Below are 15379 nucleotides of genomic sequence, written 5' to 3'. Positions count from 1 at the left end.
CATGAAGCCTGACAACTAGCATTAGCAGGATCATGACCTAAAGATGTTGAACCATATGTGGAAAAATACTGCCTTGTTACAAGCTTTTCAATTTGAACGACAGCTCTTTCAACTAAAGTGATAACAGAAATGATATTTCCCAAATAAGGTTACACTCTGCTCTAACTAAACTCTAGTAAGTTATTAAAAATGCGCTAATTTTATTTCACATTTATAAAAGCCCCAAACAATAAGAATGTGCAGAAAAGTTGTTCAATTCTATAAAATATTGTCATGTTTGCCAATTTTTCATACTCACAAGAATTAGTCAAGAAGTGAAAAATATTACGTGACATTTGGAATTTACCTCTAACCCTCAGTGCGGCCTGTGCTGCTAGGAACAAGCATTACTGTTATTTAATACAAAACAATTGTGTTGGCAAAAAACATTTTTCATTTGTGGTGAAAGGAGTGAACTTACGCTGACAAAAAGCAAATATTTTCGGTCATAAAACAAGCAAAAAGGCAAAACTTGGCACTGAGCTTAAGGTTTTGCATCACTGACCCTTAAATGTGTCTCATTCATGACCAACTCTGCAACATTCTCCTTCCATGTTCAGTCCTTGGTGCACTGTGGACTCTGTAAGCAAGGGAGCTCATGTTCATACTTTTGGAATGTAGATTCCTGTCCAATTCAATAAACATAGGCCACCCAACATCCATTCATTATCTACAACTTTCATTTATTATTGAACGAGCATGGATTCATATCAGCAAGTAAACCAGAGGGGAAAGGTGTCTTAATTCAGTTTCAATACCCTGAGCCGCTGAGCTCTTCAGCCAAACATGCTTAGAATGCAAACACTGGTTGTCTCTATGACAACTACACAGCTCCATGATCAATAGCAGAAAATGTTACTAAAATGTCCAGTAAAACCAAAACGAGATCATCTGAATCAGCCATTAACCAAAAGTCACTATAAAACTAATTAAGTGAAGTCTTGGTGCTGTCATACAACCTAAAGGTTGACATAAATTTTTCATACAAGTTGAACTTTGCTAAATGTGCTGCCAGTTGATTAATGATGACTTTCTTCAGTTCTCAAACAAGAAAATATGAGAACATGCTGTAGCTGGGAAAATAATCTACTGAAAAGGAGGACATCTTCAGCAACAGAGGAACAATAAGACCTTTCAACAGAGCCTTACTAAGCGCAAGAGAATTTTTTTCCTCCTTTTGAAATGTTGCTCCAACCCACTCCATGACCAACCGCATGAAATGTGGATCGTGCAGTGTGGAGCATAAAGACTCCAGAATCGTGGCAGTTATGGAAGTGAAACCATTAGGGCCAGTTAGATGTGAAGACAAAGTAACTTGTGGGTGTTTTGCGGGACCCCTTAACTGATGATTTCGTTCACAAAGGAATTTTTTTAATTACAAAAATGCTTTATATTATTGATAAGTATTGTGAGCTGACTAGATTGTGTTCAAAAGCCTGCTGGTGATGGAACTGGGATTGGGGAAATTGAGAAAGAGGGGGAAAAAAATCTCATTTGCAGTTTTGTAACCCAATTTTTCTTATTAAAGCTTCACTTTTGAAGACAGACAAACCTGTCTGTGGCTATGTTCTTGAGCACATGTGCACCGCTTTTTCACATGTGAAAAGTCATGAATGAAGTCATGAAATGAATTCTTTGCATTGGTGTTCATGGCTAAGGATGTGAGGGAAAGTCCAAAACCTGAGCCATTCTTTTTAGGTGACAAATCTGAGGAACTGTCACAGCTTGAGGTGTCAGAGGAGGTATTGGAACAAACTGATAAACTAAACAGTAATAGATCAGCAGGACCAGATGGTATTCACCCAAGAGTTCCGCAGGAACTCAAATGTGAAATTGCAGAACTACTAACTGTAGTGTGTAACCTATCATTTAAATCAGCTTCTATACCAAATGGCTGGAGGATAGCTAATGTGATACCAATTTTTAAAAATGGCTCCAGAGGTGATCCTGGCAATTATAAGCCAGTAAGCTTGACATCAGTACCAGGAAAACTGGTTGAAACTATACTAAAGAATAAAATTGTCAGACACACTGATGAACATAATTTGTTTGGGAAGAGTCAACAAGTTTTTTTGTAAAGGGAAACCATGCCTCACCAATCTACTAGAATTCTTTGAGGGGTCAACGAGCATGTGGACAAAGGAGATCCAGTGGATATAGTGTATTTAGATTTTTCAGAAAACCTTTGACAAGGTCCCGCACCAAAGGCTCTTAAGCAAAAGTAGGCTGTCATGGAATAAGAGGGAAGGTCCTCTCGTGGATTGGTAACTGGATAGGAAACAAAAGGTAGGAATAACTAGTCAGTTTTCAGAATAGTGTGGTGGTGTCTCCCAGGCATCTGTACTGGGACCAGTCCTAGTCAACATATTAATAAATGAGCTGGAAAAAGGGGTAAACAGTAATGTGGCAAAATTTGCAGATGATACAAAACTACTCAAGATAAGTCTCAAGCAGAATGTGAAGAGCTACAAAAGGATCTTCTCAAAACTAGGTGACTGGGCAACAAAATGGCAGATGAAAGTCAATGTTGATAAATGCAAAATAACGCACATTGGAAAACAGTGAAATGCAGAGGAAAGGTCTGGGGCTTAGGGCCCAGATCCACTACTGGCCGTAGGTAGCTGAATAACAGACAAGAGGGAGGTACCTAACTGCACAGAGATCGCCCCTCCCCATCACTAGCCCCGTGGTTAGGGCATGTACCTGGGATGGCAGGGAACCTGCTTTAAAATCCCTTTTCCTCTCTTTCTGATTTGTTGGAGGGACCTAACCATCATTTGGCATTCTGGGTGGAGCTCTCTCAGTCTTCACTGCTGAAGATGTTCCACTGTGTATAAATAATTAAATAGTCATTAAGCCAGAGAAAGAGACAAAGTGGGAGGCTGACTCTGTAGCCCAGTGCGCAGGGCATTCACTTGGGATAGTGGAGAGCCAGGTGCAAGTCGCTATTCCCATAGATATTTAATTAGGTATACACAAATGGTGCAGCATCAACAGAGGAGGTTGAGAGATGGCCACCTCAGAGTCCCTGATAGTTTGTTGGGTCGGGAACTCTGGCTTCAAGTCGCTGCTCCAAATCAGGCAGAAGGACTCAAAGCTGGGTCTCCCACAGGAAAGGGCCCAAATTACTGGGCAGACTGGGACACATGCATGCCATCCCCACTGCCCAAATTCTGATTCTGCTTACCCTCACCTGTCTTCTGTACCACAGCTGGCCCTGCAGGCAACATAGGTGGGACAGTGCCTACTCTGAGAATCATGGCGGGGCCTGCGTGTGAGTTAGGGCTCCAAGCAGTTTGGTTGTATCTTTGCAGATGCCTACTGATGAAAACGTAGGCACCTACCACGTTAGATGGCAGCTGAGCAGGAGCTTTGTGAATGTCAGTAGCACTTGGACACCTCGATCTCCATTGTTAATCGAGCCCAGGGTACCTGATCCTTTTCCATGGAGCGAAAAAGGTTCACAGGAGTCACAGTGCGGGCTGGAAGCACTGCAGGGCCTGATGCCTTCCATCAGCACCAGCATCACCTCTCATCAGCTCCTCCCCTCTGTTCTGCGGGTTGCACCGATGACCTAAGGCAGCGACAATGGAAAGAACAGAGATGCTGCTGCCATACATATGCTTCTTGGAGCACTGGCAACTCAGGAAGGGCTCGGCAGCTACATTATGTTCTCTCCTCAGTAGGGGCACAGAGCGGGGTTCCCTGCTTCTCCTAAAAAATATTTTTACGTGGGGGGTTTGCTTTTGGTTAAATGGTTAAAGCCTGTCATTAACTCCACAGCCAGTAGCACAGATGTTTCAGGGTTCTCATAGTGTCAGGACGCTTTCAGGTAGCCGGATGGGTCTCCTGACTTCCTTTCAGCATGTGGCTGTCCCTCCCCCTCCTTCACACCAATTGCAGAATCCTGTTTCTCTCAACAGACCCGCTGTGTCCTGGCAGAGTGATAGGAGTGTGTTACCTGTTATAGTCTCCCTAATACTGTCCCTGGAATATTTTCTATCTATTCTGGGTTTTTCCAGAGCTGAGAGAAAAACTCCAATACTAGATGAATCTAACCTGTTTCTTTTCTAAAACAATCTGCCAGAGATGTTATACTACATGGCAAAAGAGCAACATGTGAGGGGAAGTACAAAGAATGATGAATCACACAGGAGTTAGGGCCTTGTGTTTAAGTGAACTTATTAGGCCTTGGACAGTTGAGATGCTTTGGAGAAGTGGCAAGTTCGGGAAGAGACTGATGTGGGTTTTATTTTCCCATTTTTACTCCAGCCAGCGTATGTTGCCTTTTGCAGTTTGTGTTGGTTGTTGAAGCTGTAATAAAGTTTTGGACACACAGACAAAATGATAACAGTAGTGTCCCCCAGTGAATCCCTGACATTTCAACTGAGTTTATAAAGATCAGTGGGAAAATAATAAATTATTAGCACCACCCCCCATGGTCCAGTTATGTATTTTATCCCATAAATCAGACTGAAATCAATGGCAAAACTCCTATTGACTGTCATTGGAAGGTATTAATAGCACTAGAAACCTAGCAAGATTCAGCTCTAGTAAATTCAAATTCGTTACTCTAGCAACCAAGGTTTCTGAACATTCAAGTAATTCATTCAAATTTAAAAGTGATTTTTTTCTTCAGCTCTGACTGTGTCCCTTTTGCATTCATTTGCTGAGAGCATTTGAATAATCTCACTTAAATGTGCCCAGAAAGCAAATATTTAGGTACGTGCAAGCTTTAGTATTCATATCTGAAGTAGTATCCTTTACATGGTAATGGGAGGTCAGGGCTCCCAAATCCACTCACCAGAACCCTGACATGAGGCAATTAAAGCAAGCAGGCTAGGGTCTCACAGCTCCCTTAGCAACTAGCTTCATACTGGCATACACAATTACTTTGTGCTGTTGGTGACAGGAGGGGATAGACCTCTGCACGGCATACTTTCTGGATATTTTATAATCAGAATAATACCTGACATAGCTGCTGTTCAGTTTTTCTGAAAGCCCTCATCGGAACCTTGGCATAAGCACAGTCAAAACAGCCAGACAAAGGTCTGGCTGCACCCTTTGCCAACAGGAGGACACACGCATGTGCTTAGGTGACTGTGATGAAAGAAAATTAAATGTAAACACTGCACATGGCTAATGGATGTCACAGTAGCCTGTTTTTCTAGGAATGATGGGTCAGGCAAGGCTTGTGTGAATTAAAGGGTTAACGTTTTCTAAAATGACCTAATCCAGTATATCTGCTACGCTTCCTGCATCACTCACTCTTCCTAAAATACTCACAGCCGCACTGATTTCTTCAATCCCTCTTCTAGACTGAGACTCCAATCCAATGCCCGAGAAGTCAATGGGAATCTTTCCATTGACTTCAATGGATGTTGGCTTGGGCCCTCTGAGAATGTCTACACACTACACTGTGCATATCATGTGAGTAACCACAACTAATGCCCATGTTCCTCAGCTGCTTATGGCCATTGTCACAAATTACAGTAGCCCATAGTCTGCTCCAGTACGTCAGGAACTCCAACCTAATCTACAGTCACCTCAGGACCGAAGAAACCAATAGGCATGAGCTGCACAAGCTCTAAGACACAGCCAACAAGGATCTGGGCTTTAGAGTCCAGAGAACAGCAGCATGGACTGTCACACAAATGCCACTTTTTTTTTCAAGGAAAAAAACCATTTGTGGAAGTTCTGCAACTGTGAGTTAATTAAACACCATTCCCAGAATGCTATAGGTAACATCAGTTTACCAATAAAGAACTATGCTAATTTTATATTCACTCAGAGAGGTGGGGGAAGAGGCCAAATGAAAAAGGACAAAATCATCAGGGAAAGAAAATTTATTTCCAAGCTTCTAAGAGAGAGCTACAAACAACAAAGACTAAAAACCAAACACTTAAAACTATTTTTTTAAAAATTAGTTGACAATGTCCTTTTTAAAAAAAAATTAAACATAAATGTAGAAAATGCAGTTATTAATTCTAAAACTTGCCCAATAGTGAAATAAAAACACCAATGATAAGGATGGAAACTTACCAGTAGTTTTATTTTTTTTCTATGTTAATTTGTAAATTGTTATTTTTATTATTAATTATTATTATAATTATTTAAATTTATGTTGGAGAAATGTGCAAATCTAGCAAAATATTCTTTGGATTATAAACATAGAAAAATCAACAAAATCAACAACTAAGGAAATCTGAACGAAGTTAAGAAGTAATAAACTATGGAATTATATAGATATGCATATAATAAAGTGAAATATTACAATAAAACATTGTAAGTGAATTTGCTTCTTCAGCAAACTAAAATAGGGTTATAGTGGGAAAAGTGAATATTTTATGAATATATGCCTGAAAATATATATATTTTTTGAATTTTTAATAGTTAGATTTAAATTTAACTACATATTGGGATTTCAGGTAAGGAATACATCAAAAGAAAAAGATTTCCTCTAAGGTTATGCAGTTTGGTACCTGACTGCAATTCAAGGATGGGATTTCTAAAATTAAAGATGGAAAAATTTATATCATTGCTATTTATTGCCTCTTCTTATATTGCAGTTGCTGATCGCTGTCCCTTACCAGCAAACTATATTAAATTTAGCAGAATTACAGCTGCACACAGATGTTGAAAATGTTGATGCACAGAACATATTTTGGTCCCTGGCCCATTCCAAACTAATATAAAAAAGGTTATAGATTAATTTTACTAGATTAAAAACATATATTACAAAGACCAACTCTGAAAGTACTCAAGATTTCGCTTATTAAAATTAAAATATCTTGTTAGCTGTAGATTAGGCAATTCTACTGACATAAACTAAAAACATTTCTAAATACCAGAACCATAATTAATGTTCAGGTAAGGTAATTGTCAGGTAGAACAGTCTTTAGGGAATTCCTAGCTAAAGTGGGTCAGATTTAAGTCTTTTGCAACTCGCAGAGTTTAGTAAAGATATTATAATTAACAAGTGTGGAGTATACTGTAAGTACAGTGTACTCCTGTTCATGTATGAAGTTGTTTCTGAGATCCATGGACTTTCTGGGCTATAAGATAAATGCATATTACATGGGAAATATTTAAAAGGATTAAATGTAATTTACTCCCAGAGTAAGAATAACTTTATATGAAAGGCGTTACTGTACTCTGGGAGCAGCCACAAGCTGTAGATAGAGAGGGTATAAAATGTTCACCAGACACTACAGATGCTTATCTAAAAACATTCGTAAAACATCTTTGATTTTAAATAATCACTTAACAAGGCAATAAACCAACTACAAACACATAATAAATAGGGCTATTAAAAGGTCACAATTGTAGTAAATTAGTCAGAACTATAAATGGAACATTAGAAACACTACATGTTTTCTTAAATGCTTAATAACCAAAACAAGAATTAAAAAAAGAATCATTTTATTTCAAAGTCTGCTTCTTATATTGAAGCACATATTAAAGCAACAGTACAATGTTCATAAAATATAAGTGTGATGCTGTAACATTTCTTACATGTCAGAATACTGATATTTGTATGTATACTAAAATAAGAACTTTAAAATTGTACAAATAGATACATTAAAAATGACATAGAAATAGGGCGCCTCCCACTGCAACAAGACAGAGTTTTATATCTGGCACGTATTAGTTCAAGATGAAAGTATAAGCAAAAAGATTTACAAGAATCAGCAGTAACAAGTTTGATGCTCAAGAGACATTATAATTGTACATTGTACTGTACATACATCATATGGGCTTAAGCTGGCTGAATATTATATATTTCAAGTTTAAAAATGCACTACATATACGAGTGTCCATAGTTTAAGGCGAAATTACAGCTCAGAACTGTTATCTTTTTTCTAATGTGTGGAAGCTTCTTTGACATAAAAGATTTAGATGTTCATAATACATAAAAGATTTCCCTCATTTGTAGGTTCACTTTTAGAATTTTCCTTCCCTTAAATATTTTGTACTTCATAAGTGGTTTTTTTCTCTAGTGAAGTTGATAACCAACTTCTGTATTTGCCTTTTGTAAGAAAAGGTACTTCACAGTATTTACCACTTTTATGTCCTTTTCATTATTATTAAAGGAATCCTCTTTGTCAAACTTAAATGTTTAAATGAGCCTTTTCTTGATTTTTAAAAAAATACCTGCTTACATTTCTTCTGGATTCTTCAAAACATCAGACACAGTTCTTAAGGCCAAATTTGTAACTTTATTGTTAAGAATCATCATCAAAAGTGTCTTTGGAACCATACAAGTCTGCTAGTTTCTTAAAGCGAGGTCCCCAGTTTTGTAGATAGTCATAGTCCAAATCAGAATCTGTTGTCGCTGACTCTAACGAGCTAAGTGAACCAGCCACTGAGCCTCTTCCTTCATAGCCATAGATCTGAATAGAGTCATAAGGAGGAGCAGTTGGATCATTATCAGCCTCTTGTATTCTTGTGTTGATGAAATCATCAACATCAACGCTATTAGGAGCTGGCCGAAGCCCTGGTCTTGGCATATACTGATACTCGGGTTTTATGTCTTTACGAGGAATAAACCCATTGATGCCATCAGGGTTCTGTAAAGTAGCAATGTCGAAGGCTTCAGTGTCTTCCTCTCCACCACCTTCATCATCATAAGTTATAATGTTCTCTCTGACATCTTCTTCTTCAAAAACAATTAAAGGTTCTTTCTTCTGCCTTTTCAGTGTTACAAATAACACTACAATGACTACAGAAAAATAAAGAATATAAGTTAGGTTAATTTCCAAGCAAAGTCTACTTTTATAAATGATTTTTCTCTAACGAGAAAGATCACTTAGTGACTAAAGCATATCACATTCTTGTCATAATTATTACACTTATTATTAGCTACTCTTGATGGCTGTGAGACACAAAGTTTGGGATATTTCCCTAGATCTGAGGGGTTTCAGTTCCAAAGTTTTGGACCAGGCCCATTTGTTGCTGGGTACCAGTGCTTATTACGTGATTACTTTAAGTCTTTGATTTGGGTACCACACTGATGGACTCCTAGTCTGCACGGATCTCAGACCACAGATCTGTGACTGTATGGGAAAGCCAACTATTCAGAAGAAAGGTGGTCCTGCGTGAGAGATGAAGCCCAATCAGCTGCATGACTGCAAGGTAGAAATGAACCTTTGATATCCTGGAACACCAAACACTGAATTCTAATTCCACACCCTGCTGCCACAATGAAATAGGAATGATTCTAGCTCCAGATTTCAATAACTTTCCTTTGATAACATGAATAGGTGAAGGGACAAAGGCAAACATGACCTGTTCTCTGTCACTCATTTTTTTAAAAAGTAAATGTTGCCTTGTAGAGTCATCTAGTGATTTATATAGATACTTTGAAATACTCAGGACATTTATGGTGCTTTACAGCTCTTCTCTCAATGGCAGGTCTTCTAAGTCATCAGTTTGTCTTTACTTCTCCTTCAACACTAGGGACATTAAAGGCAAAGAGCTGGCGTGAATTATTATTCTAGGCTGACCTCAATAAGCAATGTATCATTCAGCGAAGGGCACAAAACCAAAAACTTTGTGTCATGGAGTTAGTATCACTCTCTCAAGCTGTTATATACAGTACTTTACCTGGGCTTACTCAGGGTCTCAGCTCTAGTGAAAGGGAAGTGGAGCATACTAAATAAGTTCATCTTTATGAGGAAACATATAGTATGTCAAATGTGGCCAAGTTAGGGTTAACATTCAATATAATCAAAAGCAGATAAATAGGTAGGGAATTTCCTTACCTAACAAAATCACAATGCAAGCGAGAATGGCAATTAAAGCTCCAGTGCTAAGTCCCGCATTGAGGATGTAAGCTTCAGCATTACATGAGAGCAAGGAACCATTGCTGTCACAGCCACAGACTCGAATAGTGAGGGTATTGGTGCTGCTCATCGGAGGGATTCCACCGTCACTTATTACAATAGGAAGAAGGTATAAATCCTGCTTTTGTCGACTAAAACCGCCACGTCTAACAAGAATACTCACTGTATTATCTGTTTAAACAAACAAGACAATCTTTAATCACCCAGTTTCTTCTCAGACTCATCTTCATAAATATTGAGAAACTGCATTTTGCTACAATTGCTTTGACTGTTTTAATGCTGTATTTATATACAGTAAATTGATTGTTCCATTTCTAATGACACATGCAAAATTAAATATCATTGTTCCTATATACGGTACTGCCCTATTTATTTCAGTTATTCCAGGGTGTGATACGGAATACAAAGAGTACAATACACACCCAGCCTTTTTTGGTTGCATTTCACATTTATTTTTCTGCTTAAATTTACTCTCATTTACAATTTCTGTATATCTGTGTTCACCTTTTAATGGTCTATCATAAGGGAATAGAGCGCCAAAAGGAAAATCAAAGCATTTATTTATAAGGCAAGAGTATTTATGACAATTTAAAAGAGGTTGCAGATACTGCTGAATGCTTAGATTATTAGGAACATATACACCAGCAATTCACATGTTTTCTGCAACAGTGAGTACTTGCTAAAAACAGCATTCATGACCAAAAAAAAAAAAAAAAGGATCCGATCATACAAACAATTACTGCTGGTCGTGGTGCTCAGTATAAAGAGTAGCCATAATGGACCCCACTGGGCAATTCACAGTACTGTGCCAAGTAGTAAACATCTGTAGAATTAGGCCTTGACATTGTACCTATGCTGATTCTGAGCTTGACCCAAAGCCAATCCGTGAACTTAGTATCAGGTCCTTTGTACTCAGGCTATCACCTTACAGAATTATAAAGATTAGATTTTATAAAGATTTTGCCCAAAGATATTCTTATAGGAGTGCAATTCCCACTGAAATCAAAGGAATATGCACACAATATCTCACGGCAGAATTGGTCCCTGATATTCCACAAGGCCATTTCACTAGAACATATTTAACTAAACAATATTTTGACAATCAACATCTCCTCAGCACTCTGATCCCAGAAACCTTGAAAGTGTATATTGATATAAGATGCTTCTTAGTGTATGTGCACCGTGCCTTGGGTGGCACGTGACCAAGGTTCATCACTGAATTTGGTCTACTGCTTGGATCATTAGTTTCCCCGCTTGGGCCAGGTACTGATGGGAAGTGCGACTTGATTGCTGAGCCAGGCCCCCTATAAAATGCTTGAACACACACAGTGAATTACACAATGATGCTAAAAAATTAACAATTTTAAGTGGGTTTGAAGCCATACATTACACTGAAAACTTGCTTCTTACTTTCCTCTTTATCCAAGTTTCAGTTTGGATAAGTGTTTGGATGTTTATTCAAATTCCTTAGGACAAAAAAATTAGGCAGGAGAGTATGTAAAAGGAGGCCTTATGATGAGTTTTCCAGTGTTTCCTGTTTCTGGTCAGACAGGAAATACTATGAAAAACAAGAACAGTGCTTCTCTCTGGCATTTCTTGGGCTGCCAGACCCAGGACACTCAAAACTCAAAAACACTGAGGTGAGTGGAAGGAGAAATTTTATCCAGCTTTTTCAGATCCCCGGAAAAGTTTGGTTTGGTTAATGTTCAACTCAGCTCTCACTTTATCCAAACGTCTTCACTTCTCACTTCTCACTGTTTCTCACTTTTCCAAAAGGAAAGAAAAATGAAAATAGGATGATTCTTTTAGTCTTCTTTTTTAATCAGGACAGGTTAGTCACCTTCTATGCCATCCATTTTGCTGCTGCTTTGGGATTCAGCAGGGTGGTACAAATCCTTTTCCTACTGAAAACTCTGCATAAATTCCAGAATAATGTGATTCATAAAACTTCTTTTAATGATCTGACCAATGTTATTTCCAGAGAAACCTGTGAATAAATTAGACCTAATGGGGCAGAATCTTGCCTCCTACATTCAAAGCCCATGCAGGGGGACATTTTGGAAAAAAAATCTCCATGAGGACTTCCCTGTAGAAATCTCCCCACATTGTCCCATGTGTTGAACAATGTTTGCTGCCACCCCAAACCTGGTGGATATGTTGGAATCTGTGGGAGGTTAGGGACATATCTGGACCTAATATGGACTTCACCCCAGCTCTCTGGAAATCTGACTGTATTATAAAACAGCACGATAGTTTTGAATTTTGACAGTAACTGGGTGGTAATGTTTTGCTTGAGACGGAGAAGATCATAGAATCATAGACCCACAGGGATAGAAGGAACCACAAGGGTCATATAGTTTAACACTCTGCCAAGATGCAGGATTTGTTGTGTCTAAACCATCCAAGACAGATGGCTAGTATGGACTCCTTTTGAAAACCTTCAGTGAAGGAGATTCCATGACTTCCCTAGGCAGTCTGTTCCCCTGTCATACTGTTCTTACTGTTAGAAAGTTTTTCCTCAGCTTTAATCTAAATCTTCTATGCTATAGTTTGAACCTATTGCCTCTCGTTCTGCCCTCTGCAAAGGAAAAAAAAAATTCTCCATCTTTTTTTATGGCAGCCTTTTAAGTATTTGAAGACCACTATCATGTCCCCCATTAATCTCCTCTTTTCCAAACTAAACATACACAGCTCCTTCAGTCTTTGCTCATGCGGCTTGCATTCCATCCCTCTGATCATCTTTGTCACTCGCCCCTGGATCCTTTCCAGTTTCTCTACATCCTTTCTATACATTGGTGACCAAAATTGGACACAGTACTCCAGCTGAGGCCTAACCAGCACCGAACAGAGTGGTATTACCACCTCCCATGACTTGCACACTATGCTTGTGTTAATGCAACTCAACATTGCATTTGCCCTTTTTGCAACAGCATCACGCTGTTGACTCATGTTGAGGTTGTGATCCATCACAAATCCCAAAGCCTTCTCAGCAGTGCTGCTGCCAAGCCAGCTATCCCCCCATTCTGTACTTGTGTGTTTCATTTTTCTTCCCGAACTGTAGCACCTTACATTTGTCTGTGTTGAATTTCACTTTGTTGTCTGTAGCCCAGTTATCCAATTTATAAAGATCCCTTTGACTTTAATTCTATCATCTAAAATGTTGGCAACCCCATCTATCCTTGTGTCATTTGCAAATCTAATCAGTATGCTCTCTATTCCTACATCCAGGACATTAACAAAGACACTAAGCAACACCAGACCCAGAATAGATACCTGTGGAACCCCACTTGAGACCTACTTCCAATCTGCTGTCATTCCATTAATAGTTACTCATTGTTTATGGTTGTCTAACCAATTATGTATCCACTTAATGGTAGTTCCACCAAGCCCATATTTCTCCAGCTTTCTTTTCAGAATGCCCTGTGGGACTGTGTCAAAAGCCTTGCTAAAGTCTGGGTATATTATGTCCACCATATTCCACCTATCCACAGTTACCCTGTCAAAGAAGAAAATCATGAACAAAGATGTACAAATACAAGGTCTGATTTTTTTTTTAGTATTCGTAGCTTTGGTAGATACTGTTTAATCCATTTCAGAGCTCATTAGTGCTGCAAAATATTTACACTTTATCATTTTATTAGTGGCAGTGTCTGTGTAATAGTCTTAAAATTTCATGGGGTTAGAATGTGGTCATAACAATTTGCTGTCAGTTGAAATGTGGTATCCGATGTGTATCAGCCTTGTTTAACTCCTTTTTTCATTTTTTAGTCTAAAAAAGTATCAACTAATATTTAGTCTAATGTACAGTATTTTCCACACTAGGAATAATAGTCCAATTCTTCTCAAGCAACCAAATAAAAGCTCACAAGATGTCAGATCATCTTCATGGTGAAAGAGCTTGCAGACTGATGGATGGGGCGGGGGGAGGCAAGAGGGGTACCTCTCCTTCAGTGGATGCAGTTGCCCCGAGATTCCAGAAACAGGACAGAAGAGACTTTAAGAGCCCTGCTTCCAACCTGAGCAAATGCCAAAATGGTACCCTGTGGACAATCAAAACTCTGACAACTGATAACACCTGATTGTCTCATTACTTTTCTGATTTGATTACCTAATGCCAAGATCACAACAATTTAATTACCAAACAGATCTGCCTAACCCCAAGCAAGCCTAAATCTCCTTTCCCTAGTATGTCATAATGTGAATTGTTTAGACTTAGTTACTTCTTACTTAGCAGAAAACAAACAACGTCTCAGACAATTTATGCAATCTTATGTTTTTCCATATTTGACCAGTGATCAAAAGCAAAGATTTGGAATTTGCAAGTTTCATAAAAGAATTGAGTGAATGCTTAAAATAACTCAAAGATACAGTAATGCCTCATCAAAATAGTTTTCAAAACTATACTGGGAGCCACACACTAGGGATTTAGGAAAACTCTGATGCTCTTTTAAATATTTTTTTAACAGACAAAAAGGAAAGCCACTCAAAAACACCATGTGAAATATTATAAAGTCCACTACCAGTCACTTCTTCCTCTGCTCTACTTGTGACCAACTCTCATATCCAGAAACAATATAATGTCCATAGGAGACAACAAAACCTTAACCTCTCAGGATAAAGGTAACATATAATCCAGTGTAATAGTTTCATCCTCGCTTTTTCATCATTTTCATGCTCTTTGATTCCAAAACAGAGCCTAACTGTAATCCGAGTAAATGGTATTAGGATGAGAAACGGACGTTAAATATCCATGCCAGGTTAAAGTTGGATTCTTTACTCATTCTGCAAGAACCATATTGCAGCTGCTTGGCTGGCAATTTGAAGGACTAGAATGTGCCACAACACATTACAGAGGGAGGAAAACATCCATCCCAAATATCTTTGCAGTCCATTCTGGAACATATATGTTTTCATTTTTCCGGTTGTTATGCTCTGGAGAATCCCTCTAGCTAGATATTACTTCAGGTGAATAGATCACCAATGCTCTTTATGAAATGGCAGGCATTCACAGATAAAATTTTACCATATCAACCAATATTTATTTTTCCAGTTTTGATTTTCTTCTTTGCTTCTTGCGGTCTTACCAAAGCTTTCGAAATTTCTTTCTCCATGAAGGTAGCTGTTGCTTGGTTTCTATTATGTTGTTTATATGCACACCCAGAAAAGCAAATAGTTTCATAACAGAAGCTTATTGCAGAGTGAGCATTGCGAACTGCTGCACCAGAGGTGAAAGTGTTGACAGAGCAGGGAAGACCAAACAGACTTCAGGTTGTAACTGCCTAGAATCTGTATCAGGCAGTGATTATTACTGAGTAAAATTCCATGGTAAGAAACAAAGGAGAATTGCACTGGAGCCCATGTCTATTACTGAGGGCCTCAAAACCCATTGATCAGACATGTGGCACTGAAGATCAGAGCATGTTGCCATTGAAATAAAAGGGAGGTAGCCACCTCCTTCTGTGGCAGCAGAACTGGACCATGAGTCTTCCAAAAGT

The 15379-nt window shown here is 38.6% G+C and overlaps 1 protein-coding gene across 2 annotated transcripts in view; it reads right to left on the bottom strand.

Moving 5' to 3' along the window:
- Window positions 1–5870: 5870 nt before the first annotated feature.
- The window catches only part of CDH11 (cadherin 11), a 109635-nt gene continuing 100126 nt past the window's right edge, over window positions 5871–15379 (bottom strand). For both annotated transcript variants that reach the window (XM_037877846.2, XM_007058623.4), the window contains exons 12-13: window positions 9804–10055; window positions 5871–8761 (exon numbers count right to left, since the gene is read on the bottom strand). In XM_037877846.2, coding sequence (XP_037733774.1) covers window positions 8265–8761; window positions 9804–10055 — 749 coding nt within the window. In that variant the 3' untranslated portion in view covers window positions 5871–8264. The remainder of the gene's footprint in view (window positions 8762–9803; window positions 10056–15379) is intronic.

Source organism: Chelonia mydas, chromosome 12 (assembly GCF_015237465.2).
Source record: "Chelonia mydas isolate rCheMyd1 chromosome 12, rCheMyd1.pri.v2, whole genome shotgun sequence".
In the NCBI taxonomy this organism is placed as follows: Eukaryota; Metazoa; Chordata; order Testudines; family Cheloniidae; genus Chelonia; species Chelonia mydas.
This window is presented reverse-complemented; position numbering and strand designations above follow the sequence as displayed.